The 25161-nt window shown below is 42.6% G+C and overlaps 1 protein-coding gene across 5 annotated transcripts in view; it reads left to right on the top strand.

Annotated features, from left to right (window-relative positions):
• The window catches only part of CRIM1 (cysteine rich transmembrane BMP regulator 1), a 243476-nt gene that overhangs the window by 212386 nt on the left and 5929 nt on the right, over nucleotides 1-25161 (top strand). For all 5 annotated transcript variants that reach the window (XM_049870461.1, XM_049870460.1, XM_049870459.1 and 2 more), the window contains one exon: nucleotides 18047-18241. In XM_049870461.1, coding sequence (XP_049726418.1) covers nucleotides 18047-18241 — 195 coding nt within the window. The remainder of the gene's footprint in view (nucleotides 1-18046; nucleotides 18242-25161) is intronic.

The raw sequence follows: 25161 nt of genomic DNA, 5'->3' as shown, positions 1-25161 counted from the left end.
ATGCGTGTATAATTGTATCATATAAACCCGTGAGTTACCTTCAGGGGACACACTGGGGAGACTTAACATTTGGGAGCAATGACTGTGCTGCTGCCCACTCACTGGTTCACCTTCATACTTCCTACATGTTGTTGTATTGTTGATACAGCTGTTAAACCCTTCTGTCTGCATCAGTCTTATTTTGCAGGCAGCCTTGTTAGATTGGCCTTTATCTTTTCTTATATAGGACCCCTTATGTCCAGGCATATAAAGTCAAGCTCAGTTACAAGACTGATATCTGACTCTCCAGTTTACTCCCTTAGGCTCGCTCTTCAGGCGTGTTCTCTTCTCAGTAAATAGGTCCTGGCTCCAGTCAGCCTGGTCTCTCTCTAAGGGCACCAACCCAGGGTAACGGGAGCAGGTTGTATCTCAGCAGCAGAGCCTTCGTTACCCTCCAAAGTTTACTTTAGAAAAGGAAAAGCATGGAAACACGCCATCCTTTTGTATGTCTTAAAGCACCCACTTCTTTTTTCATTGGGACCAATTGCTGTTTTAGGCTGTCTGTGTTTGAATGCTGCTCCTTGTTAGCCTAGATTACCTATTCCCAGGATCATATGTGCTGACTGTTAGAGTGCACTGCCCACCTCACCCCAGTCTACTGGAGCTGACCTTACCATGCTGCACGTCTCCTGGGTGAACAGTTGCCCTACTTAGTCAAAGGTGGATCTCTATAAACCTCAGACCCATCTCTAATCTAACCTCTTTTTTTAGTGATAAAGCCCCAAGGAGAAGCTTTCTTGCTTTAACCTATCCGTTTTTCTTACAAGAGAAATGAAAAGTGACTATCCTACTGAAAGAAGTCTTCTACTTATAAATAATTGTGTTCTTTTCAGCTAATTGTCAAGTCACTAATGTGCAATGATAATGCCTCTCTTTTGATGTATGAAGGCCTCATATTATGTGTGCTAATTTAATAGAATGTGTAATGCAGACATAATTAATGGGATTGATGAACAGCTTTGTCTAATTAATTATAATACCTATCATTAGGGAATTCATCCTTGTACTAGAAGGAAACTAAGTTGTAATTACCCAATCATCTTAATGGACCATCCTCTGGTTCCCTAATTTTCTGTGTTCTAGCTTCCTACACAAATACGCATACATTTAGATTTTATTTTCATAGGCTTTCGGACTGTAACTATGGCTTGTAGAATGAAGAACAAGAATCAGAAGATGACTTGAGTATAAATCAGGTGGAGATAAGAGGTCTGGTGGAAATTCTAATGTGTGGTAACAGATTTGATATGTGGTTCCCTGTAAACAGCAGATACCTCAGTCATGACAAATATCACTATACAAGATAGGAGTGGCTTCTCCTGGCCTTATCACTGACTACCTGTCTTTCTAGAACTTTCCAAAGCAAAAATTGTTTTAGTGCTTCAGTGAGATCTCTTTGCTCTGACTCCCAGGAGACGGGAGATAAGTACGCCAACAGCCTTTCACCACGTGCACTCATTGTGTCCCTGTGGGTGCTAGCCCTAATCCCATCATGTTTGTTGGGGAGGGGTGGAGGGAGCATTTACTGGTGCCCTGGGCTAGACTAGCAGATTCCAGAAGGGGTGTTTCAGCAGAATCTCACCCTGTCCAGGTGTTCAGTTATTTAGGGTGAAATATTATTAAGAACGAGTACTACTTTGATCATAAAGATCTTCCATGGTGTAATTTATGGGATCTTAACACCCATATAGCTGCTGTGTCATACCTGTCAACTTTGGAACTCAGGGTACTGGGTGTTCTATTAAATAGGACTATCTTAAGTAAGCAAATATTGTGTTGGCCAAGTAGTATCACTCAGTACATAAAATATTTTTTTGAAAATTGTGATTTGGCAATTTATTTATTTATTTGTTTGTTGTTGTTAGATACTGTCGATTCTGACTAGTAGCGACTCCGTGCAACAGAGTAGAACTGTCCCATAGGGTTTCCTAGGCTGTAGTTTTTACAGAAGCAGATTGCCAGGTCTTTATCCCACAGAGCCACTAGGTGGGTTCAAACCTCCAACCCTTCAGTTAGCAGCCAAGCACTTAACCATTGTGCCACCAGGACTCCTTTTATTTTTCTGTAACCATGTGTTATTTTAGAAAATATTTGAGGTCAGATATTTACAGATATGTTTGTTGCTGGAAGTCCCTGAGTCAGTGCATCTTTCTCAGTTAAACAGTTTTTGTCAAATCTTTCTTTTTTTTTTAATTTTTATTCCGCTTTAAGTGAAAGTTTACAAATCAAGTCAGTCTCTCAAACAAAAATTTATATATACCCTGCTATATACTCCTAATTGCTCTCCCCCTAATGAGACAGCACACTCCTTCCCTCCACTCTGTTTTTTCATGTCCATTCGGCCAGCTTCTGAGCCCCTCTGCTCTCTCATCTCCCCTCCAGACAGGAGGTGCCAACATGGTCTCGTGTGTCTACTTGATCCAAAAAGCTCACTCCTCACCAGTATTATTTTCTATCCCATTGTCCAGTCCAATCGCTGTCTGAAGAGTTGGCTTTGGGAATGGCTCCTGTCTTGGGCTGACAGAAGGCCTGGGGACCATGACCTCCAGAGCCCTTCTAGTTTCAGTTAGACCATTAAGTGTGGTCTCTATGAAAATTTGGGGTCTGCATCCCACTGCTCTCCTGCTCCCTCAGGGGCTCTCTGTTGGGCTCCCTGTCAGGGCAGTCATTGGTTGTAGCTGGGCACCATCTAGATCTTCTGGTCTCAGGCTGACTCAGTCTCTGGTTTATGTGGTCCTTTCTGTCTCTTGGGCTCATAATTACCTTGTGTCTTTGGCATTCTTCATTCTCCTTAGCTGCAGGTGGGTTGAGACCCCTTGATGCATCTTAGATGGCCGCTTGCTAGCATTTAAGACCCCAGATGCCACTCTCCAAAGTGGGATGCAGAATGTTTTCTTAAAAGATTTTATTATGCCAATTGACTTAGATGGCCCCTGAGACCATGGCCCACAAACGCCTGCCCCTGCTATGCTGGCCTTCGAAGCATTCAGTTTATTCAGGAAACTTCTTTGCTTTTAGTTTAGTCCAGTTGTGCTGACCTCACCTGTATTGTGTGTTGTCTTTCCCTTCACCTAAAATAATTCTTATCTACTATCTAATTAGTGAAAACCCCTCTCCTTCCTCCCCTCCCCCCCATAACTATCAAAGAATATTTTCTTCTCTGTTTAACCATTTCTCCAGTTATTATAATAGTGGTGTTATACAGTATTTTATCCTTTTGTAACTGACTAATTTCACTCAGCGTAATGCCTTCCAGATTCCTCCATGTTATGAAATGTTTCATGGATTCATCATTGTTCTTTATCGATGCACAGTGTTCCATTGTGTGAATATATCATAATTTATTGATCCATTCATCTGTTCATGGGCACCTTGGTTGCTTCCATCTTTTTGCTGTTGTAAACAGTGCTGCAGTGAACATGGGTGTGCATATATCTGTTTGTGTAAAGGCTCTTAATTCTCTAGGGCATATTCCAAGGAGTGGGACTGCTGGATCATATGGTAGTTCTATTTCTAGTTTTCTAAGGAAGCACCAAATGAATTTCCAAAGTGGTTGTACCATTTTACATTCCCACTGGCAGTGTATAAGTGTTCCAGTCTCTCCGCAACCTCTCCAACATTTATTATTTTCTTTTTTGTGGGTTAATGCCTTGTTGGAGTGAGGTGGAATCTCAGTGTAGTTTTGATTTGCATTTCTCTAATGGCTAATGATCGTGAGCATTTCCTCCTGTATCTGTCAGCTACCTGAATGTCTTCTTTAGTTAAGTGTCTGTTCATATCCTTTGCCCATTTTTTAATTGGGATATTTGTCTTTTTGTAGTTGAGTTTTTGCAGTTTCGTGTAGGTTTTAGAGATCAGGTGCTGATCGGAAATGCCATAGCAAAAAACTTCCCAGTCTGTAGGTAATCTTTTTACTCTTTTGATGAAGTCTTTGGTTGAGCATAAGTGTTTGATGTTTTAGGAGCTCCCACTTACCTAGTTTCTCTTCTGCATTGTTAGTAATGTTTTGTATACTGTTTATGCCATGTATTAGGGCTCCTAACGTTGTCCCTATTTTTCCTTCCATGATCTTTATCGTTTTAGATTTTATATTTAGGTCTTTGATCCATTTGGGGTTGGTTTTTGTGCATGGTATGAGGTATGGGTCTTGTTTCATTTTTTTGTAGATGGATATCCAGTTATGCCAGTACCATTTGTTAAAGAGACTGTCTTTTCCCCATTTAACTGACTTTGGGCCTTTGTTAAATATCAGCTGCTCACATGTGGATGGATTTATGTCTAGATTCTCAATTCTATTCCATTGGTCTATGTACCAGTACCAGTACCAGGCTGTTTTGACTACTATGGCTGTATAATAGGTTCTAAAATCAGGTAGAGTGAGGCCTTCTACTTTCTTCTTTTTTTCAGTAATGCTTTACTTATCTAGGGCCTCTTTCCCTTCCAAATGAAGTTGGTGATTTGTTTCTCCATCTGATTAAAAAATGTTGTTGGGATTTGGATCGGAATTGCGTTGTATCTATAGATGGCTTTTGGTAGAATAGACATTTTTACAATGTTAAGGCTTCCTATCCCTGCGCAAGGTATGTTTTTCCATTTATGTAAGTCTCTTTTGGGTTCTTGCAATAGTGTCTTGTAGTTTTCTTTGTATAGGTCTTTTACGTCTCTGGTAAGATGTATTCTTAAGTATTTGATCTTCTTAGGGGCTACTGTAAATGGTATTGATTTGGTGATTTCCTACTCAATGTTCTTTTTGTTGGTGTAGAGGAATCCAACTGATTTGTATATGAAATCTTAGTTATTTTTGATGGTAGTTATTTGCAGGATAGTTAAATATGGAACAAAGATATTCTGATTACATGTCTGCAGATCATCTAGAGTATCTTTAAAGTATTGTTAAGTATCTTGTGTCTTTAAGGATCTATGAAAATGAGTTCTAGTATAGACGGAACATGGAAAATTATTTTCTTGTAGGTTGAACATCTGTCTGGTTAATATTTGGTGTTAGGTGTGTGGATCTTTCACACAGAGTCAAGCTGGCTCAGCATTCATCTGGCTGTGATGTTATAACTGCATTTCTTCTAAATGGTGATCTTCAACTAGCAAATGATTAATAATATTTCTCTTAATAGGGGCATTGTCCATTCCTTATATTAAGTCAGTCCATTATAGTATAAAGTGTTACTTTTTGCTTAGATTTCTGTTTACCACCAACTTCATCAAAATGGTCTTTTCCTAGCGGTACATATAAATAGTATCCTTTTGGAACATCCGTTGATCATTGTGTGTTTAACACCACCCAGGGACCAAACAGTAAATACTCAGTTCAACATCCTTAAACATAAAGCACGTGGAATTTAAGGCTGTGCATTTTTAAACCATAATGTTATCATACTGGCATCTTCATTGAAACATTGCTGTTACTCCAATCTCTTTTCTTAAAATTAAAAACTTCTGCATGCTGGAAAGAGGCCCTGCCATCGTGCCAAAGGGTTACAATCCCTGCTCTGTTACCTTCTAGCTGTGTGTCTGGTGATATGATGTAACCCTAGCTCAGTTTCCTCATCTATAAGATGGGAAAAAGAGTTATCATCCCATGCTTCACAATAGTGCGGTGAAAATTAAGTGACGAAATATGCAAATGTGAAAGTACTTTATAAACTGTAAAACGCGATGCAAATGTGTATCAGTTCAGCAGAGTTACAGCTCTTTTAACACAGATGGCAGCTGATCTAAGAAGTAGCATGCATCAAATCGATTCTGATATCTCACTTTTAAATATAACCCCTGCTTTTCTGCAGAAGAAAGGTCTGGATGTAGCATCTCAGTGATGAGCTTTTGAAGGGCAAAATATTTTTGGAGAATGCTTTGGTTTGAGGTATTACTTCATTCTGCCTACTCTCATCTTAAAGTAGTCCGTGCCGCTTCAGTCGCCTTATTGTGATCCAAATGGAAACAGCACGTTCTCGGAGGGTTTGTATGCACCGTGTCGTGTCAGTGCCGCACCCTCAAACCTCAGAGCTTCTCTCCTTTCTCATCTCTGGACGCTGGTTTCTGTTTACATTTAGAGGCTAATCCCATTTGAGGAGTCCATGAGTTTATTGTGCCTGATCTTCTGATTCCTAGAAACAGTACGTGGCGTTTATAATCAGGGCATACAGGAAAGAGGTCTCCTATGCCTCCTGAGCACTCTTTACATCTGTCACTGACTGTGGCCCCTGTGCTGCAGCCCAGCTGGTCACCCATACTGCAAAAATGATCTAAAGGAAAAGCAAGAAAAGTGATCTAAAGGCACAGGAGGGTAAGTAGGATGCTTTTCTGCTTATTACTTAGAGGCTATTAAAAAAAAAAACCTTTCTGGTTGTTGTGCACTGTACTAACTTTGGAACTAGTCTGAAGTTATCGTAACAAAAATAAACAGTGTCTGATTTCAGTTCGTTTAGGCCTTACCCCACACACTAGGAATTATCTCATCTTGCTTCTCCCATAAGCAGCCTCTCTTCTCACTTCAGTATCCTTTTCAGGTTCCCTGCTGTGTACACAGAAATTCAGGTTGTTCCGGTTATCTTGGGGAAAACTGAGTGCCATCACATTTATTAATGTTTCCAGAAGAATCCATTAGCATGTGTCTTTTGCCTCTCATTTCTATCCAGGGGACCAGACCTCGCTAGGAGTTGGAACCAACTCAGTGGCAGTGGGCTTGGTTTTGGTGTTGATAATTACCAAGGAGTGAGGGCTTAGTAGGTGAGTGGTAGAATCCTCACCTTCCACGCGGGAGACCCAGGTTTGATTCCCGGCCAGTACACCTCATGTGCAGCCACCATGCACCTGTTTAGCGGAGTCTTGTGTGTTGCTATGATGCTGAGTAGGTTTCAGGGGAGCTTCCAGACCAAGACAAACTAGGAAGAAAGGCCTGGTGATCTACTTCCAAAAATCAGCCATTGAAAACTGTATGCATCGCAACGGTTCAGTCCACAACCCATCATGAGGATGGTACAGGACTAGGCACTGTTTCATTCTGTTGTGCAGGAGATCAGCATGGGTTGGGGGCTGACTCACCGGCAGCTAACCAAAACCACAGTGACCAGGGAAAAGACCCATCTACAGAAGGGCCTGTAGGAGAGGAGACGTAAGCAGACTGCCGTCAGTCCACAGACCCCCAGAGGCTGCTGGCAGAGTATTCCCAACAGCATCCCCTGGAGGTGCAGAAATGGTCAATCTGGGAAGTCCAGTGGCTTATAATTGCATTTCTTCTCCGTGGGGATCTTCAACTAGCAAATAATTAATAATATCTCTCCTTAATAGGGGTGCTGTCCTTTCCTTATAGTAATTCCTTTTATGAAAACCTCAAAATTTTCTCACTTTTACATCAACAGCCTCCTCTGAGTCCTAAAGGAAAATATATGTTTTCCTTCTAACTTGGGCCACCATGACCTTTCTTTGTTCCTCTCTGCCTTTTAGACTCAACATCTTCAAAAGTATTTCTTTATACATTCTCCATGTGCCTTGTAGATGTGCCTTGGATTGTGAGCCTTGACGTGAAATGGGAACTCACTTAAAGTTGAACCTGGGATGTTTTCTTGAATTTCGGTCCATGAAGTGATTAGTCAGTCTAAGATGGATACTTAATACAACTAGGAAGTGATGTTGCTGACAGTCTCCTCTTTGTGTGCAGTGAGAATCAGCCAGACGTCATTGTGTTTGTCAGTTTGGTGAGACTTCTGTCAGTGGAACTCAGGAGCGTTTCCAGCTCCTCAGCGCCCTGCACAATCACCTATTTCTTTCTAGTATGTTAAAAGAACTTGAAAGCCTCTTTTGGCCTTCGTAAGTAGGTTTAGCTTTCTAGTCCAAGAAATAGAATAGGATAAAGCACAAATGGACTTCCAAGAAAGGTCATAAAACTGTAGTCCAATCTGCTGTGACGGCTGTTAAGGTAAGTATGTAGAGGTAGGAGCCGGCCTACATGGCAACGTTTGTCTCAGCTTTTTTTTTTTTTTTAATATAGATGGATTAAGAACAGATGTTTTATTTGTTAGAAGCTAAAAGTCATATTCAAGTTTCAAATCAAATCAATAAATATTTCTTGAATTTTTAGCTAAAAAGCCTTTAATCATTTACTGAAAGATTTACCACATAATAGATCTCTGCTTCGTTGAAATCGTCAAGGCCACATACATCAGTTTTAGCAAGATTTCAGTGGAGCTCAGCTTTGAAGGCCTGGTGAGTCAGCGTATTCAAAATCATTTGTCATCTTCTTATGCCTGTGGTCTCTTCAGACCTCTAAGTACCCTGTAGACTGTTTGCTCAGATTCTTTCTTAATTGTAATTTTAGTTGGTTTAAGTCTCCTTTTTACCTTAAAAAAGTGAAGGTGGTTTCTAAAACAGGAGGCTCTCACATGCCATTTATTCTCCCAGCGTGGTGTTCCCATGCAGCACGGGCCCGACTCAGGATACAGAAATGAAGATGATGTCCTACCTGCTCTGAAGGGGCTCATAGGTCCTTCATTTAAGAGAAAATGAGATATAAGCTGATGGCGTCGTATTCCTCTGTGGCGGGCAGAGACAGAGTGCCGTAACACATTATTACACTTGTAAACTAAAACTTTGAAAAGTGCTTCTCCTCGGCTTTAATCAAGTGAGCAGTGTCACCGGGAATACTTGGCCACCTTTTCCACCCCCTTGTCTAAATCTTATGTTACCCATGGTGTACATGGTACCCTTTTACACCTGCCAAAATCAGTTTACTAAAGCTTTCTTTAAAACCCTCAGACCGGAAACTTAGATCAAATTGAAGTATAATGTTAGCAGGGCCTGCTGTTTTGCGTATCTTTTCAAAAACATTTGGCACGTCTGTTTGGATGCGGAATCACCCAAAGGTGATGAGACCCTGAGCATCTAGGAGCATGTCCCCGAGGTCAGGGGCTTTCTCTGCCTCGTTCACTGCTGCACCCCAGTGCTTCCGGCAGGCCATCCATGGGCCTTCGATGGTGTGAGCCCCGAGCTGCAGCACCATGTTGAGTTATTTTGCAGTGGGACTTACTCCGAGTTTAAGAGCTGCATTTGGTTTCTTGGCCACCAGGACCCCAGAGCACATTATTTTTCAGGACTCTAAATAGTACTCAGGAGATTTGAAGAGCCGATGCCATTTCTAAAGCTGCCTAACTTCTCCCCAGGAAGTTGTTTTCACACCAACATAGACTTCATGACTACCAGAACCGGTTTTAGAATCAGATTTAGTGTCCATACAGGAAAGATGTTCCCTAGGCAGAAGCTGAAAAATCCAACCAGAACGCAGGTTAGAATGGACTTTAATTTTTTTATCCTTCCCTAATAAAAGAGGGGGGCAAGTTTGGAGGTGCTTTATTTTCAGCGGCTAATGCATGCCCCTCGTCATGATCAGCTTCAGAGCAAGGGCTGTGACTCCTGAAATCCTAAATTGGACCTTTATGAGGCAAAAAACAACACAATTTTCTGTATCCCAAACTTCCCCCAGCAGTTACTTAGCTTTGTAATGTAATTAGTAAAATAGCTCCAGGGTACAAAGTCCACCCTTTACAGCCTGTTAAGCCTTCTTTTCTTATCTCAAAAAGAAGAAAAAGTGTGAGGTTTAAACAGTTGGAGAAGTCAGCTCAAAATAAGCTAACATTTCAAGGCTTTGCCACTTCTTTCTTCCTTTTCATATCAACCAGAATCGAGAAAAAGTGACAAAAACCCCATGCTGAATTCTCTGAACTCTTACACTAAAAGACATCACATGTTTTTATTGTAGTCATACATGATGCAGGGTGGTGTTGCTTATATTTGAATCCAAAGATCAGACCTATGTCCGAGTATTTCACAAGTTAAACCGCCCAGTGGGAGGAGCCACCTTGGCACAAGGCCTCCAGGATGTTGACGCTTACCTCGTCCTTTAGCAGGGACTTGGTTTCCGACGAAGGCCAAAAGCCATTTCAAGCTGAATCTGCTGGATAAGATAGATAGAGGCCAGAGCTGAGGAAACTAAATAGCACTGCCGAGCAGAGCGAAGGTGTGACCATGAAATAGTAACTGTCCTCATTAACGTGTTTCAAAAATTGGCTCTGGGTGCCATCACAAAAGGGACATTCCAAAGCTGTATGCAGTCACAGCAGTGTTGTTGGAATCAGTTTATAGACTTCTCCAATGACTACTTAGAAAGGGGATCACATTTGTTTGGATATGTAACTCCTGATATGTTTATTTTAAAAATAAACCTTATTATATTAGTGTCATACCTCATGTTTTCCTTGGCACATTCTCCGTTAATCCTCTCCCTCTGTAGGCCTGAGAGGGAGGGAGAGAGAGTGTTAAACAGAGATTTCCCAAAGGGGGATGATGAGTTCCCGACAGCCACTTTGTGGTCTCCGTTCCTTGCTGGGCCTGGGCTAGACATGTGGTGCAGAGAGTTGAAGGGTGATTTACCTGTGAGACAAAGACCTTCATCCCCAACAAATCTAAGAGGTGGGGAAACGGAGTGCCCTTTTTCCACAGTCAGTCAGCAGTAACTACTTTTGTTTGTGTGGCACTGATACCTGCCCCGGAAGCGGGGCCTCTCCAAGATGACCCCGCTCAGCATGTGACAGACGAGGGGGGGCTCTGGTGCCAGACCCACTTTGGTTCCATCCTCCCCTGCCCCTTGCTATCCATGCATCTCCCTATGCCTTGGTTTTCTGTGAAATAGAAACAATAATAATAATATTCTGTCACTGGGCTTCAGAGATCAAATACAATTGACTCGTAAAATGCTCAGCACGGTACTAGGCATCTGGTAACTAGAAGTTACGGTTATTATTCAGTACTGAAGAATAAAACTAATGTCATTGCCGGTGTAAGTAAACCAGTTGGGGTGATAAATATACTGGTCAAAATTAAATGACATAAGCCACTCCATGGCCAACTATAAACAGGTTAGGTTATTTTTAGTTTGATAGTCCCTTGTCTCTGTTTCTACCTTCCTCTTCAGCCTGAGTGCTTAATAGGCTTTTTATATCTACTGTCAATTTAGACTGTGCAGCTTCCCCTAAAGGTTACACTGACTTTCTGAACTTACTCTTTAGAACCTCACATTGCATAAAAGAGCCACCAGATCTCCCATGGAAAAATCAAACACTACACTGTATATTCAGAAGTAGTATCTGCAGGTTTTCAGTTTGGCCGATCAGCCTAATCAAGCCTGACAATCAAGCCACTGTTCAAAGTATGTCCCTATAAAACAAATGGTTCCTAAAACTTTCTGACACAGCTTTATCAGGTTGACCCAAATGTTCCAATTGATGGAGGTAATATTTCCAGGGAAAGAGCGGAGCAGGTAAAAAATAGGGAACACCAAGATCCATCAGTCCCCTGAAAATCAGTCTGTACTTTCAGGCCTCTGTGTAGCTCATTATCCTTTAAAGTGAAATTTATTCAAAAGCAAAAATATTTCTGTAAAGCCCCACGAACTATAATCTGACCTCATAGTGAATTAGCAGCCACCCTGGAAAAGATTAGTCAGGGCTTGTATAAAAATAACAAGAGTCTTTCATTTACTTCACATGAGAATTCAGTGCAGCCCTGGTGGGGCAGTGGTTAAATGTTTAGCTGCTAACCAGAAGTCAGCAGTTTGCATCCACCAGCCGCTCCTTAGAAGCCCTTTGGGGACAGTTCTACTCTCTTCTGTAGGGTTGCTATGAGTCGGAATCGACTCCACAGCAATGAGTTTGGTTTTTCGGTTTGGAAAATTCAGTAGAGGGTTGTTTTAAAGCAGGTTTGAAAAAACAAAATTTGCCATAATGAAAATATACTGATATTGTGATTCAGCTGATTAAATGTGGAGATACAATAGAAAACTACCACCTGCAAGCAACAGCAGGAAGTGCTGCCCTGTTGCTGTCTCTAAAACGGGTCTCCTCAGATTGGTGACTTGGGTGCAGCTTGACCTCTACCCTCAGGCCTGCAGCCTGGATATGGTTTTCTACTGCTCACCAGGACTCACGCCAAGTTGGGGCTGGAGTCATCTCGGCCTTCACCACATCCTGAAAATGTTGGATAGCCAGAAATTCATCTAGTTTTCCAGATACCCCCAGACCTTTTTGAGACAGCATGAAGTGGGTTCTTTGTGTTCCTGGCAGGGTAAGAAAGGAGCCATTAGGTAGCTGACGTGGGGCAGCTGCCTGGTGTGGGGCAAACCTGGCTGGGCTTTGTGGCCAGAGGGAGTCAGAGTGATATGGAGGCTCTGACTTCCCTTTCCTGAACCGAAGTTTCCCCAGGGGTAAGATGGACAACCTACCTTACAGGATGGTTGTGAGGGTGAACTGAGATAGTCCACATGGAGCTCTCGAGCACAATACCTGGACATCATCCGTGCTAGCTCTTCTTCAGTAGCTGGCTCTCAGGTCCTTCCTTCAAAACCATTTGGTGTCGCTCTTGTCTCTCCCAGCTGCTCTACTGAACTCCGCACGCGGAACCTAAACACTGGTGTAGCTTCTGCCGAGACTCTCTCACTCCTACCCACAGGCCCTTTTATAAGGTCTTTTCTTTGGACTACTTGTCCGTTTATCAAGTAACTCATTCTCTCAGCCAGTGCTTTCAACCAAGTGATTGATTTGTCTCCATCTCTATGCTCCTTCCCCAGTGTTTTTTTAAACCTAATAAGATTTTTTTTTTAATAAGATAGCTTCCTGCTCTCAGGTCTGAATTAACTCAATTGAAAATGAACTGAAATCATAGGCAGGGTGCTTCTGAGGTAATCAGTGCTGAGCATAGCTTGAATGGAGCAGAGAGAAAGTGGTAGAATACCTGGAAAGGAGGTCCATGGCTGCCTCAGCCACTCAATGAAGGAAAATAGTGTGACTGCCAGAGTCTCTAGACGCTCCATGAATCTGTCTCCACTTCTGATCACTGTAGAGGACGTCTCTACGGCCACCACTTCAGGGGGTTTTACTGTGTTTCTTCATCATTTTGCTACTTTGAGTTTTGAAGCCTCATTAGATTTAGCAAAGGATTTTTTTTGTAACAAAATAAAATGAGAAACTTCATTTCACCTAATACGTAGTCGAAAGCTATTGATTCAACCCATCACCTCCAAGGCATTCAAAATAATTGTTCATCCTCTTATATCATTTTATGTGTTCGTTTAGGCAATGATCTCATACAATTACTAAGTTAGTAGTTATATAAACATTATGTTATGCTGTAGCTCAGTAATTGGCCTTTGGTGTTTTTCCCAGTTTCTTATAGTCTGTTGAGATTCTTCTAAGTGGGTTGGCATCATTCAGGAAGCACCATACTGCATGGCCTGGGTCTTTGGAACCAGCCTCAGACTAAGCTCTTCTATTCAGCATCCTCTGTGGGGGTGTGGGGGAGTGTGGGTGTGTGTGTGTGTGTGATATTTTTGTGCTTCATTATCAAGAGTAACTTGTGTTAATTATTAAAAAAATACATAGAAGAATATAAAGCATGAAAATTCACCCTTGATCCTAATGATTGCCGTTAACATTTTCGTTTCTTTCTAACCAGCTTTTTGAAAAAATTTTCCTCTTTAGATGGTTGAGTTCATGCTACGCATAAAAATGTATATTCTACTCTTTCATATGTTTTAACAGCCACACGGTATTCTCTCATCTGATTGTGTCATATGAGTTTTTTAAATATTCCCTTATTGTCGGACACAGGTTTTCTCCTAAATTCTTGCTGTTACAAATAATAATGTTAGAAACATGTGCGATACAAATCACTCTAGGGCTTTCCTAATTATTCCCTCGGCATTGATTTCTAGAAATAGAATTACTGGATCGAAGGACTGTGAAATTTTTAAAGATATATAATGGGTACTGTCAGTTTTGTCTGTTACCCCACATCATCACCGCTGGTGTTTTCCTACCTGTTGCTTCCAAGGACTGAAATTCCCAGCCCAGTCTCAGACACTCTTTCCTCGATGTGCCCTGAATCACTTCTACCCTAGTAATGACTTCATGAGCATGTTCACAAAGGGAGGCCAAGAGTCTGAGAGTTGCTGCTGCAGCCCTAGTTTTGTCCCACTGGAATAGTTGTGCTGAACAGTTCAATAAGGCCTAACCAAGTCCCTGACAAGCCTCTGCCCAGTCTCCCACGCAAGAAACAGGGTTGTTCTCCATGCCTTGCTCTTCCTTACTACCCATATCCTGGCAACTCTCAGAAACATTTCTAAAATCTAGCCTTTCTTTTCCATCTCCATTCCCACTACCTTAGGCTAAGCCCACCTCACATCCCCTTGGATAGCACCAGGGCTTCAAACCAATTCTTGCAGGTTCAGTCATGGCCAAGAAGGCAAAACCAGAACAGACCCAATTTTTAAAAATTTGGGTGAACTGGAACAGGAAAAATTATAGGTCATAGCCTTGCTGGAAACTCTTAGAAAACCAGGGCAGTGGACAGGTTGCATAGCAACCAAATCTCTTGCCTGTTGGATTTTGAGAAGAGTCAGAAATAGTGATGCCTACCGTGCAGCTTTGAATGTGTGTCGGTCTCCACAGTATTGCCAGTAATTCAGTCTCATGCATAGGCTCCTGAAACAGCTCACTGCACCTCTTCTGAGCCTCCCATTCCAGGGTTGCAACCCATAATTTTTCCCATTCTGGTTATTTTGAATCACCCAAATTGTAACAATTCAGGTCTGTTCCTGTTTCACTTTGTCCACCATGACTGAACTGGTTAGTACTGGTTCGAAGCCCTAGATAGCACCTCCACCTTGCTTACCCATTTAGTCTTCCATATTGTCGTGTTCTAATCTTTTTTAAAAACAAAGTCAATAAGACCCCCATCTTACAGACTCGGGCTTACAGAAAAGACTCTATAAATTTCTCAGTTGTCATCCAAGACCTTTCACAGTTCAATCCCAGCCTCATCTCCAGTCATCCCCCCGCCCCTTGCACACATACTCTGTACAGCTCTGACACTTCTCACTGCCCTTCCAATATGACAAGCCATTGGACACACCACCTTCTACTTAGAATGTCCTGCTTCCAGCTTCTTCACCTTCTCCCACTCATCCCTCAAGGCAGAGCTCAGACATCACATCCTGGGTGAAGCCTTCCCTAATTCTCCATCACAGTTGGTTGTTTTGCCCTTCATATTGTCCAGCTCCGTGTTTAAGTCACGTAAGCAGTAGTTACTACATTGTTCCTTCATGATGACTTCTGACTCCCAGGCCTGTCTCCACCACTTTTGCGCGGTCCTCTAGTTCAGGGTCATACCTTTAGCATTGATGATAAGTATTTGTTGAATGGATGGGTGATTGCTCTTACAAAGTTTAACCTGTAATTATTTTTTAAACATCTTAACCTAATTTTAATAATTTTAATGTCATAAACTAAAAAAAAAAAAAAAGTTGCCATTGAGTTGATTCTGACTCATAGCATCCCTGTAGGACAGAGTAGAACTGCCCTGTAGAATTTCCAAGGAGTGGCTAATGGATTTGGACTGCCAGCCTTTTGGTTAGCAGCCATGCTCTTAACCATTGTACCATCAGGCCTCCACATAACATAAAACCCACTGCTTTCGAGTCGATTCCGACTCATAACGACCCTATAGGACAGAGTAGAACTGCCCCATAGAGTTTCCAAGGAGTGCCTGGTGGATTTGAACTGCCGAACTCTTGTTTAGCAGCTGTAGCACTGAACCACTACACCACCAGGGTTTCCCCACATAAGTAGTGTTAATTAAATAAATATGTTACTGTGTAATGAGTATCCTTGTCTAGATCTTAAGAAAATACAGATCAGGGTTCGGTATTGACTCTAACCCGTGTTTACAACCCCCTCGACTTTTCTGTGCTAACACTTTCACTCCCATCCTCCTCTCCTCCAAGGAGAGGACTGGCAAAGGTGCTTCTAAAAGGAGCAGCACACTAGAGAGTAATGGACTAAACGGGGAGAGTTTAACCTTTTTGTTCTAATTTCCTTGAGCATAACATTTTATTAAATTTTATACAGTGATATTGGTCCATTGCCTGAGCCATTGCAGGTTTATATATGAAAAAAGGCTTCCATCCACGAAGAATTCTCTAGTATAATAGACTCGAGATTTGACCGCTAAATCTGATGTCCTTCACGAAATGTTGGCCAAAACACTTGATGATTCCATTTAGCCATTTGACATGTATATTTTAGATTTCTTAATGAAGTCTTCTTTAAGTAGTCAATATTAGCAAAAACATCTGCCATGGGTTCGGTTTGACAGCCTCTAAAGGAGTTTTTAGTCTAACAGCCAGTGTACCAGAAAACCTTCTGTGTGAAAATTTACAAATACACTAAAGTATTTTTTTTTTTTTTAATATATATTGAAAAAGGATTTTAGTTTACAACTAGAGCTTCCCATGATTACTCATTGGTCCCTTGTTGAGCCATAGGCAGCAGTACTAAGAAAAACAATGGAAAATATCTTGAAAAACGGAGTATGTATTTTAACACTTGACATAGATTCCTTCCTGTGCTTGCTTACTAATACTCTGCAGTGAACCAAGACTTATCTCTATGGAAGTACAAAGTGTTATAGGACTACTGTGTTGTCTGTGCCATTTAATACTGTGCATATGCTTGACTAGTTGGTAAGAAGAGAATGTGGAGACCAAAGACAGAGCTGTGAGCATTTCCATCTGTGACCCTCCCCTGCAAAAGGTCAACCAGAAGGTTTATTCCAGGGTCTTCACAGGGAGCTGCTTCCAGCCACCTTGGAGCACTCAGCTGCAGAGTTTGGGGCCACTGGGAGAAAAGGGCTTCACATGCCGTGTGCTCACACAGTTCTCACTGTGCCTGCAGGCATTCTGCATTCTCTTCTTTTGTCTGCGCGATGACCATTGTCCCTGCAAGAGCTTTCCAGATGCCATCCAGGAAGAACCCTGGAAGTACCACTGGGTACCACTCCTTTGTTAAGGAACTTTCTTTCCAGATTCCGTTACAGTTTTTCATTTGCTAGTGACCAGTGGCAAGTGGAGCTGCCTTTAGAATCTGAGCGTGTAGTTTCTCCACATGAGTAGGAGCCTTCCGGTTACTGGCCTGTTCAGTGTTGGGGGGTCCCCACCGTACCTCCTACCCAGGGCTGCCCCATCTCTGCTACTGAAACTCCTGGTCAGTTGGACTCCACTCAAAACACCACTACTTGAGCTCCAGAGGGGAAAAGACTGGCTGTGAATTGTGAACACTAGTTAGTTCGGGCAAGCCAGGAAAAGTCGTTAAGTCAAAGAGAAAGGAACATTAGAGGAGAAAGAGGCAGAGGGAAGGAAAAAATAAGTAGGGCCAGGAAGAATGGGGAAAAAAGAGCAGAATGTTTTAAGCTGTAAATTCCTGTAAATAAGAATTGCTCTTTATAAATATTTTGTTCTCAAAAACTATAGTTTACCCCCAAAAATGGATTAAAATGAAATGAGGCGTTTTTTTAAGTAGAGATAACTTTGTTGATGCAAGAGAAATCCATTCAGCGTCAGTGAAAAATGAAGGAAATGGTTATCACAATGTGAACTCCCCCGCTAGGGTAGCAGAGGAGCCTACTGTTTCCCTATGACATTGCCATTATCATTCCTTACTCTTCCCCTGTATCATTTGCAAAACGAATAACTAAAAGTAGGAATTTCTTGGAATCCATCTTTATAAATACACTCAGCTGTATCTCTTTGCACATAGAACATAATGTCCTACCTGTTTGTGTTGCAGTTTTAGTTTTTTCACCTAGTTTGTTAACCAGCCATAATGACTAAATTTGTGTATTTCACAATGAAAGTCTTAACACCCCTTATCCAGTGGGTGGTAACTGTTGCGACCCTGCCTCAGTGGTCCTGTATCAGGTTCTGGCCACCAGGGGAGAGTTCTGAAGGCCCATATGAGCAGAGCAAAGTGGCAACAGGGAAACAGAAGCTTTGTCAAGTTCTAAAATCCAGATATATATTTTGATTGTACAAAGCCATTTCCCTTTACTTCTCAAGTATAGTTGTTACTGTAGCCACCTCAAGCAACTCTTCGTGTGCTTTTCTTGTCACTAGAAGACACAATCCCGAAGAAGGTCGTGTGCCACTTCAGCGGGAAGGCCTATGCCGACGAGGAGCGGTGGGACATCGACAGCTGCACACACTGCTACTGCCTGCAGGGCCAGACCCTCTGCTCAACGGTCAGCTGCCCCCCGCTGCCCTGTGTCGAGCCCATCAACGTGGAGGGAAGTTGCTGCCCTATGTGTCCAGGTATTTAAGCCTTCATCCTGCCATGTTGCAAGCTGTAATACTGATTTAAGATGCAACTAGACATAGTGACTTGGGTCTTAAAAGTTTGCAGGTGACCATCCAAGGCATAACAATTGGTCTCCATTCACCTGGAGCAGCAAAGGAAGAAGGAGAGTCAGGAATAGGAGGAAGAAATGCAATGTGTGGTTAATTGCCTCTATAAACAACTGCCTCTTTTGCCATGAGACCAGAAGAACTGGATGTTGCCCAGCTGCCATTACTGACCATTTTGATCAAAGATTCTATAGAAGAATCCTGATTGCAAGTGAGGAAATGTAGAACAGAATTTTAAATTCTCATGGACTCCAGATGTTCTGGAGCCATGGAGGTTGGATGAACCCCTGAAACTATTGCCCTGAGATAATCTTTAAACCTTAGACTAAAAAATATCCCCTGAAGTCTTCTTGAAACCAAACAGTAGTTTAGCTTAACTAGTAAAGAATAGTCTGCCTTGAACATATGTTTAAGATCTATCTATATGGGGCCAAATTAACAACAGCAACTTGAAGGATTAGATAGGAGTCTTAGGGAGCAGTGAGGTTATGTTAATGGAGGAGGAACAACTGAGAAAAGGAGGGTGAGGATGGTTGCACAACATAGAGAACGAAATCAACATCACTGAGTTGTACACGTAGAAACTGTTGGATTGACGTATATGTTCTGCTGTGTATATTCTCTGCAACGACAACGACAAAAAAATGAAACTAGAGCCAACTCAGGCTGTTCCACCCATCCGTTAGCTCAGATTGCCCAGGCTGTGTGGTGGACGCAGCTAAGGCCTTCCCATGCAAACACTTGGGAGTAACTTAGAAAACTGACCACCAGGTGAGTGCCAGACCTTGGTTCCATGCAGCGATTGCTGTGGTTCGTCTGATTTGCATTCTCCATACTGTAGCAGCAGTATTACCTCAGAGTGTGACAGTCCTGTGCATTTGTAAAAGGAGGTGGTTATCTAAACTCAAAGAATGTCATGGAATTCTTCGCTCATCAGCATTTGTTTAGTTGTTATGAAGACTAGCCTTAATTGAGCATTTCTGAAAATGTGCATTTATCTCCTAAAATAGGTTGGGTTATTCTGCCAGGTCAGAAAGCCAAACCCCTTTCAAGCACCTTCAGTTGGGTACTCTTCATTGTTTATTCTAACTGGCTTTTTTAAAGTGTAGAGGGAACGTCAAAGGTTCGGCTCTTTGAAATTTTATCACCTGGTATTTACGTGGGGAAAAATGAAATTCTTAACTGTTTTGAGTGAGAGGAAGAAGGAGAAATATGTGGCTTCCCATTAATTGTTTTACCTAGTACCTATCCCCTGCGTTTCAGAAGTTTCATACCAATTTTCTTACTAATATTCTTTTAATTAGGTAAATTGTGAAACTTGACATTTGTTCCACATAGATTCATTTAGAGCCTGCTTCCCTGGTGGTGTAGTGGTTAAATGCTCAGCTGCTAACCAAAAGGTCAGTGGTTTGAACCCGTCAGCCACCTCTGCAGGGGAAAGGTGTGGCAGTCTGCTTCTGTAAAGATTACAGTCTTGGAAGCCCTATGGGGCGGTTCTCCTGTGTCTTAGAGGGTCAGTATGAGTCCACGTCAGCTTGTTGGCACACAACAACAGCAACATCTGTCAGGCACCGTTCCGGGCACTAGGGATATAGCAGTAAATAAAATACAGTCCCTGCCCACATAGAGTTTCTATTTTAGTAGAGAGAGAGGCAGCAAACAGACAGTGAATAAACAGTACCCAAGACAGTGATAAAAGCTATGGAGAAACGCATAGCATGGCCAGGGGACTAGAGAGAAGTAGGACAGATTGTTTTATAGAAGATGGTCAAGAAAAGTCTCGCTGATAAGATGGCATTCATAAAGAGACACAGAAGAATTGCAGCCAACATCCTGGGACTGAGTGTGCCAGGCAGAGCATGTAGCCAGGGCAAAAGCCCAGAGGTGGGGACAAGGTCTGCATACACAGGAAAAGCAGCAGGTGGTGGGATAGAGCACAGTCAGGGTGGGAGGCAGTAAGAGATAAGGTTCAGAGGTAGCTGTGGGCCAAAACACGCAGGGTCTTGTAGGTGGTTGTCAGGATTTTATTGCATTGAAAAGAAAACCTTGGAGGGTTTTGAGCAGAGGAGTGATATGATCTGACTTATGTTCTAATTGGATCACTTTCAGAGCTGGAAGTGGATGCAGGGAGACCAATTCAGAGGCTTTTATAATAATTCAGGCAAGAGATCGTGGTGGCAGCTGTAGAGGTGGTGAGAAGCAGCCGGATTCTGGTTATATTATAAGGGTAGAAGAATCAAGAGGATTTGGCTTTTAATATGGGGAGTCAGAGGAACAGAGGAGCCGAGGATGACTGTAAAGTTTTTGGACTAAACCATAGAGCTGCAGCTCTGGAAGTAAAAAAGTTTGGTTTGAGGCATCTTTAGTTTGAAATACCATGAGACATCTGAATGGAGATAATGAATAGACCATGGATATGGAAAATACGAAGTTCAGGAGAGGGATTGGAAATAGATACCTAAATTTGATAGTTGATAGGCAGTGTTTAAACCTTGAAACCAGGAGAGATCTTCCAAGGAGTGTGTATAGGTAGAGGAAAAAAAGAGTGCCCAGGACAGAGCCCTAAGGCCCTCCAACTTTTGGAGGTGAGGTGGGGGACTAGCAAAGGAAGCTGAGAAGGGAGGACCAGCCACACAGGTGCCCTGGAAGCCAGGTGGAGAAAGGGTTTCAAGTAGGAAGATGCCAGAAGCTGAATCAAGTGCGTTAGGTCAGATAAGATGAGAAATGAGAAGGCACCATTTCATTTAGTGTTGTCTTAATCATCCTGGCAAGAGCAGTTTCAGTTCAGTGGTGGAGGCAAAGTCTAATTAGAGTGGCTTCCAGAGAGGATGGGAGAGGATGAAATGGAGACAGTGGTACGACAACTCTCATACAGACCATGAGCACATAGTTCAAAACCAAAATCTTACTGGGAAGTAGAGTGGCGTTGGAGGGCATTGCAGAGGGGGATCTGGGCTAGACCTTCGAAAGGCAGGCTTTCTTCATTGGAGTGAAGGGTAATCTGATCAAAGGCCCTGAGGCGGCCAAGGCCAAATGCCCTTGGAGCAGAGCATTCTAGTAACAAGTGGTAAGGGTAAAAAAGGTAGTTTGGCCAAGATTTTTAGGGCCTTAATTATCAAGCCAAGAATGTGGACTTGGTCCTTGGCAGGCAATGGGGAGGATCATTTTTGAGCAGATGATGGCACAATCATAAAGGTGTTTTGGGAAGGCAAATGGGGTGGTGTGCAGGAGGGACTAAATCATGGAGAGAGGAGGGGCCAGGACCCGTGCAATGCATATTGTAGATGTCCCTGGTGGGTGACAGTAAAAACCCAAACTTCGGGGTGGGGGTGGAAATAGAGGTAAAGATTCACCCAGACATATACTCCCCTGGGTTTTGTGAGTTTAATAAAGAGAGTGCAGATATTGCTAACGTCACTGTCCATCACTAGGGATTTCTCTGAATTCACTGTTGGGTTGAAATTTCATTTCTGTTTGTTAACTGTCCCTTCCGTATCTGATGTATTATTGATGAATCACTTCTCCATCTTATCTCTAAGCACATTTTGTAAGTCAGGTGAGCTTTTGGCACCTTCCATTTGATCAGATGCAGCCTGCCAGGAAGGCCAAATTCCTGGCCCTTCTCTCAGCGGCATACAAGGTGACCACAGTCAGGGTTCTTCACTGAAGTTTTGGGACCCCATGTCACCTCACAGAAATACTGTGAGGGCCAATAAAATGATGCTTGCAGAATGTTTCCTGGTGATCCAACAAACAGGATCCTTACCCTCTAGCAGTATCAGCTAACATTCTGAATAAAAAAAGGAAAGAGTTGCTGTCAAGTCATTTTCAACTCATGGAGACCAAATGTGTGCAGAATAGAACTGCACTCTATCAGGTTTTCAATGGCTAGCTTTTTGGAAGCAGATCACTAGGCCTGCATTTCTTCCGAAGCACCACAGGGTGGGTTCAAACTGCCAGCCTTTCAGCTAGTAGTCGAGCGCTAAACCATTTGCATCACCCAAGGACTCCAACATTCTGAAAGCCTCACCCTTTGCAAAGCACTTTCCCTTCTGCCATCTTTGGATATGAGTACAGACCTTTGAGATAGGTAGGTGGTTAGTACTTGATCCATTTTACAGAAGAACAAACTGAGGCTCAGAAAAGTTCAGTAAATTGTCCAGAGTCACACCTCTCGTAAGCAGAAGACATGAGGCTCCTAGGCATAGGTTGACTTCAAGTTCTATCTGCAAAAAAAGTGGGGCCCTGAGCTTCTGAGCCCCAAGGACCCTCTGCTATCTTCCAGAGAAAGGACATTTTAAGGAAGTAAAATACATTCCCAGTAAGTTGATCTGGGTTCCTCTGAAGTACACTGCTGCTCAGAGCAAATACGACCACAGGCCACACCTCTGTGATCTACCTGGGGTGACTGGGTTTCATGGCCCTCTCCTGGCTTTGTCCATCTGCAGTGCCAGCAGCCCTGAAGGGCTCTTTAGTAAATGCCAGAGGGGTTCTAGTTTAGTCTGGAGTTGAATACGGTCTTTGGCCAGGGGGCCTTGGGTCTAGACATGGAAATCTAATAGCACTCTCACTTGTTTTTGTTGCTCAAAGCAGTTTTTTCCTAGAAGTCTTATCCTATATGGCAAAACTGCTCAGGGAAATGAGAGGGAAGTTACTCACCCCCACCCTCTGCCTTGAGAGCTCTGTACTGGAGTTGCGAGTATTTTGTGATATAGAAGGGAGAGGGTGAATTTTTATTAGAGTGGAGCTGAGTTTAGTGATGTGGATACAAAGGGCTGTGAGCTGCTGGATGGTGAGAGGTGACTGTGTGGCATTGTTGTCTTCATGAGAGGTCAGAGGGCGAGGACTGGTCCTACACAGAGCTGGATCCCCAAAATTTAGACTTGGTCTGCCACATAGGAAATGCCCAGGAAATATTTGTTGAACGAATAAGCCTCCTTCCTCCTGGGCAGATCTTCTGACTTCCTGCTGTTGCCAAATAGACCCTTTGTAAGCGCCTGTGGGGAGAAAAATCATGCTGTGCAGCATCTGTTGTTTGGCGGGGCATCACTTGAAATCTGCCCATGTGCAGGTGTAAGGTACAAGAATTTCAGGCTGCTTCTCAACTTCAGGAAAAAACCTGAGGAGGACCTAAATTGACTTTGGCTCTGGGCCTCTGTGGAGGTTTTTGATACAGAGCTGTTGATATTCACAGCATTGGTGGACTAGAGCTCATGTTAGCCTTTATACTGAGGCCCCAGAGGCCAGCAGCAGGTTGGCAACTGTTGTAACAGGAAGACTCAAAGCTGTGGGCTGGACTACGCAGGGGAAGGGCAGGGGTGAGTTACTGGCACTGAAGGATCCCACATAAAGTGGTTTTTCTTCCCAAGTTCCTCCAGGAAATTCATGCTGCATATCCGGGTTTCTCTATGGGTGGGCTAAATACCACCCGCCTCCACTCCTATCCACAACCCTCCACACACAACATGAATCACCTACCTATGGGAATCCGCACATTTTCTAAGCTCTTCAGGTACTTTCGATATCACAGAAAAGTTTGAGAATCATTAAACCAATGATCCTCTGGCCTCTGCTCCTGTATATGATACTATTTAATTAAATTCTATTTTTAGTTCTAGAGTTTGCAGGGACCCATTGAACCTTTGGAAATTCTAATGGTTTCTAGTTCTTGCCTTGTCTAAAGGCCTAATACAAGTAGGAAAGCAGAGACTGGGAGACTAAGGCCAAAGTGACTGTTCTCGGGGGCAGCAGGAAAACAGGCTTTGGAATCACAGAACCAGATCTGAATGCCAGCTCTGCCAGTTACTAGATACTTAACCTCTCCAAGTTTATTTCCCTCGCTAGGTACTCAGTTAAGTCACACTGGAAGCTCAGCAAATGGATTCCAGCCTCTCTATCACTTTTGTTGTTAGTTGTTGTTAGGTGCCATCAAGTCGGTTCTGACTCATAGCGACCCTGTGTACAGCAGAACAAAACACTGCCCGGTCCTGCATCATCCCCACAGTCATTGCTGTGTTTGACCTCATTGTTGCAGCCACTGTGTCAGTCCCTCTCCTTGAGGGTCGTCTTCTTTATTGCTGACCCTCTGCATTACCAAGCATGATGTCCTTCTCCACGGACTGGTCCTTCGTGATCACATGTCCAAAGTACGTGAGATGCAATCTCACCATCTTAACTTTTCAGGAACATTTTGGCTGTACTTTTTCCAAGACAGATTTGTTTCTTCTTCTGGCAGTCCATGGTATATTCAGTATTACTTTTGCCCTCTCTCGAATTCTTGAAAGGCTGGTAACTTTGGGATAGACAGTGATCACCCTGAGCAGAGGAGATTATTAATCCTTTTTTTTATATAACTTGTATTTTACGTATTGTAGTCTAATTTAGGCTTATGTTTATGAGATTATAACTGCTGAGTAACCTTCTTATAAAAATTAGTTAATAACATGGCCAAGAGGAGACATGTGCTGACTTTTATTGCCACGTTTTTGAAAATAGGGGTACTTAAGAATTATTTCTTTAAAAAGTGGGTTACTTCTTGTTAGCCAGATGAAGTTTAGATATAAAAATGTTTGTATGAACTTAGGAAAGCCCTGTGCTTTTGCCCCGGAACCTTAGAAATTGGCTTTCCATAAGACCTGCTCTTTGGGATGAAGAATATAATTTTTCCAGACAGTTCTGTTTCATGATGTAGTATCTTGTTGATCAAAGTGCCTGTATGATCCAGTTAGGTAATGTAAATACATTTTACTAAAGATCTGTGTCTAATCTAAATGCTTCTAGTGGTAACAGAAGACACTTAAGTTAGGCAGCACCTCACGAGGCCTACA

This window comes from Elephas maximus, chromosome 26 (genome assembly GCF_024166365.1).
Source record: "Elephas maximus indicus isolate mEleMax1 chromosome 26, mEleMax1 primary haplotype, whole genome shotgun sequence".
Taxonomy (NCBI): Eukaryota; Metazoa; Chordata; class Mammalia; order Proboscidea; family Elephantidae; genus Elephas; species Elephas maximus.
This window is presented reverse-complemented; position numbering and strand designations above follow the sequence as displayed.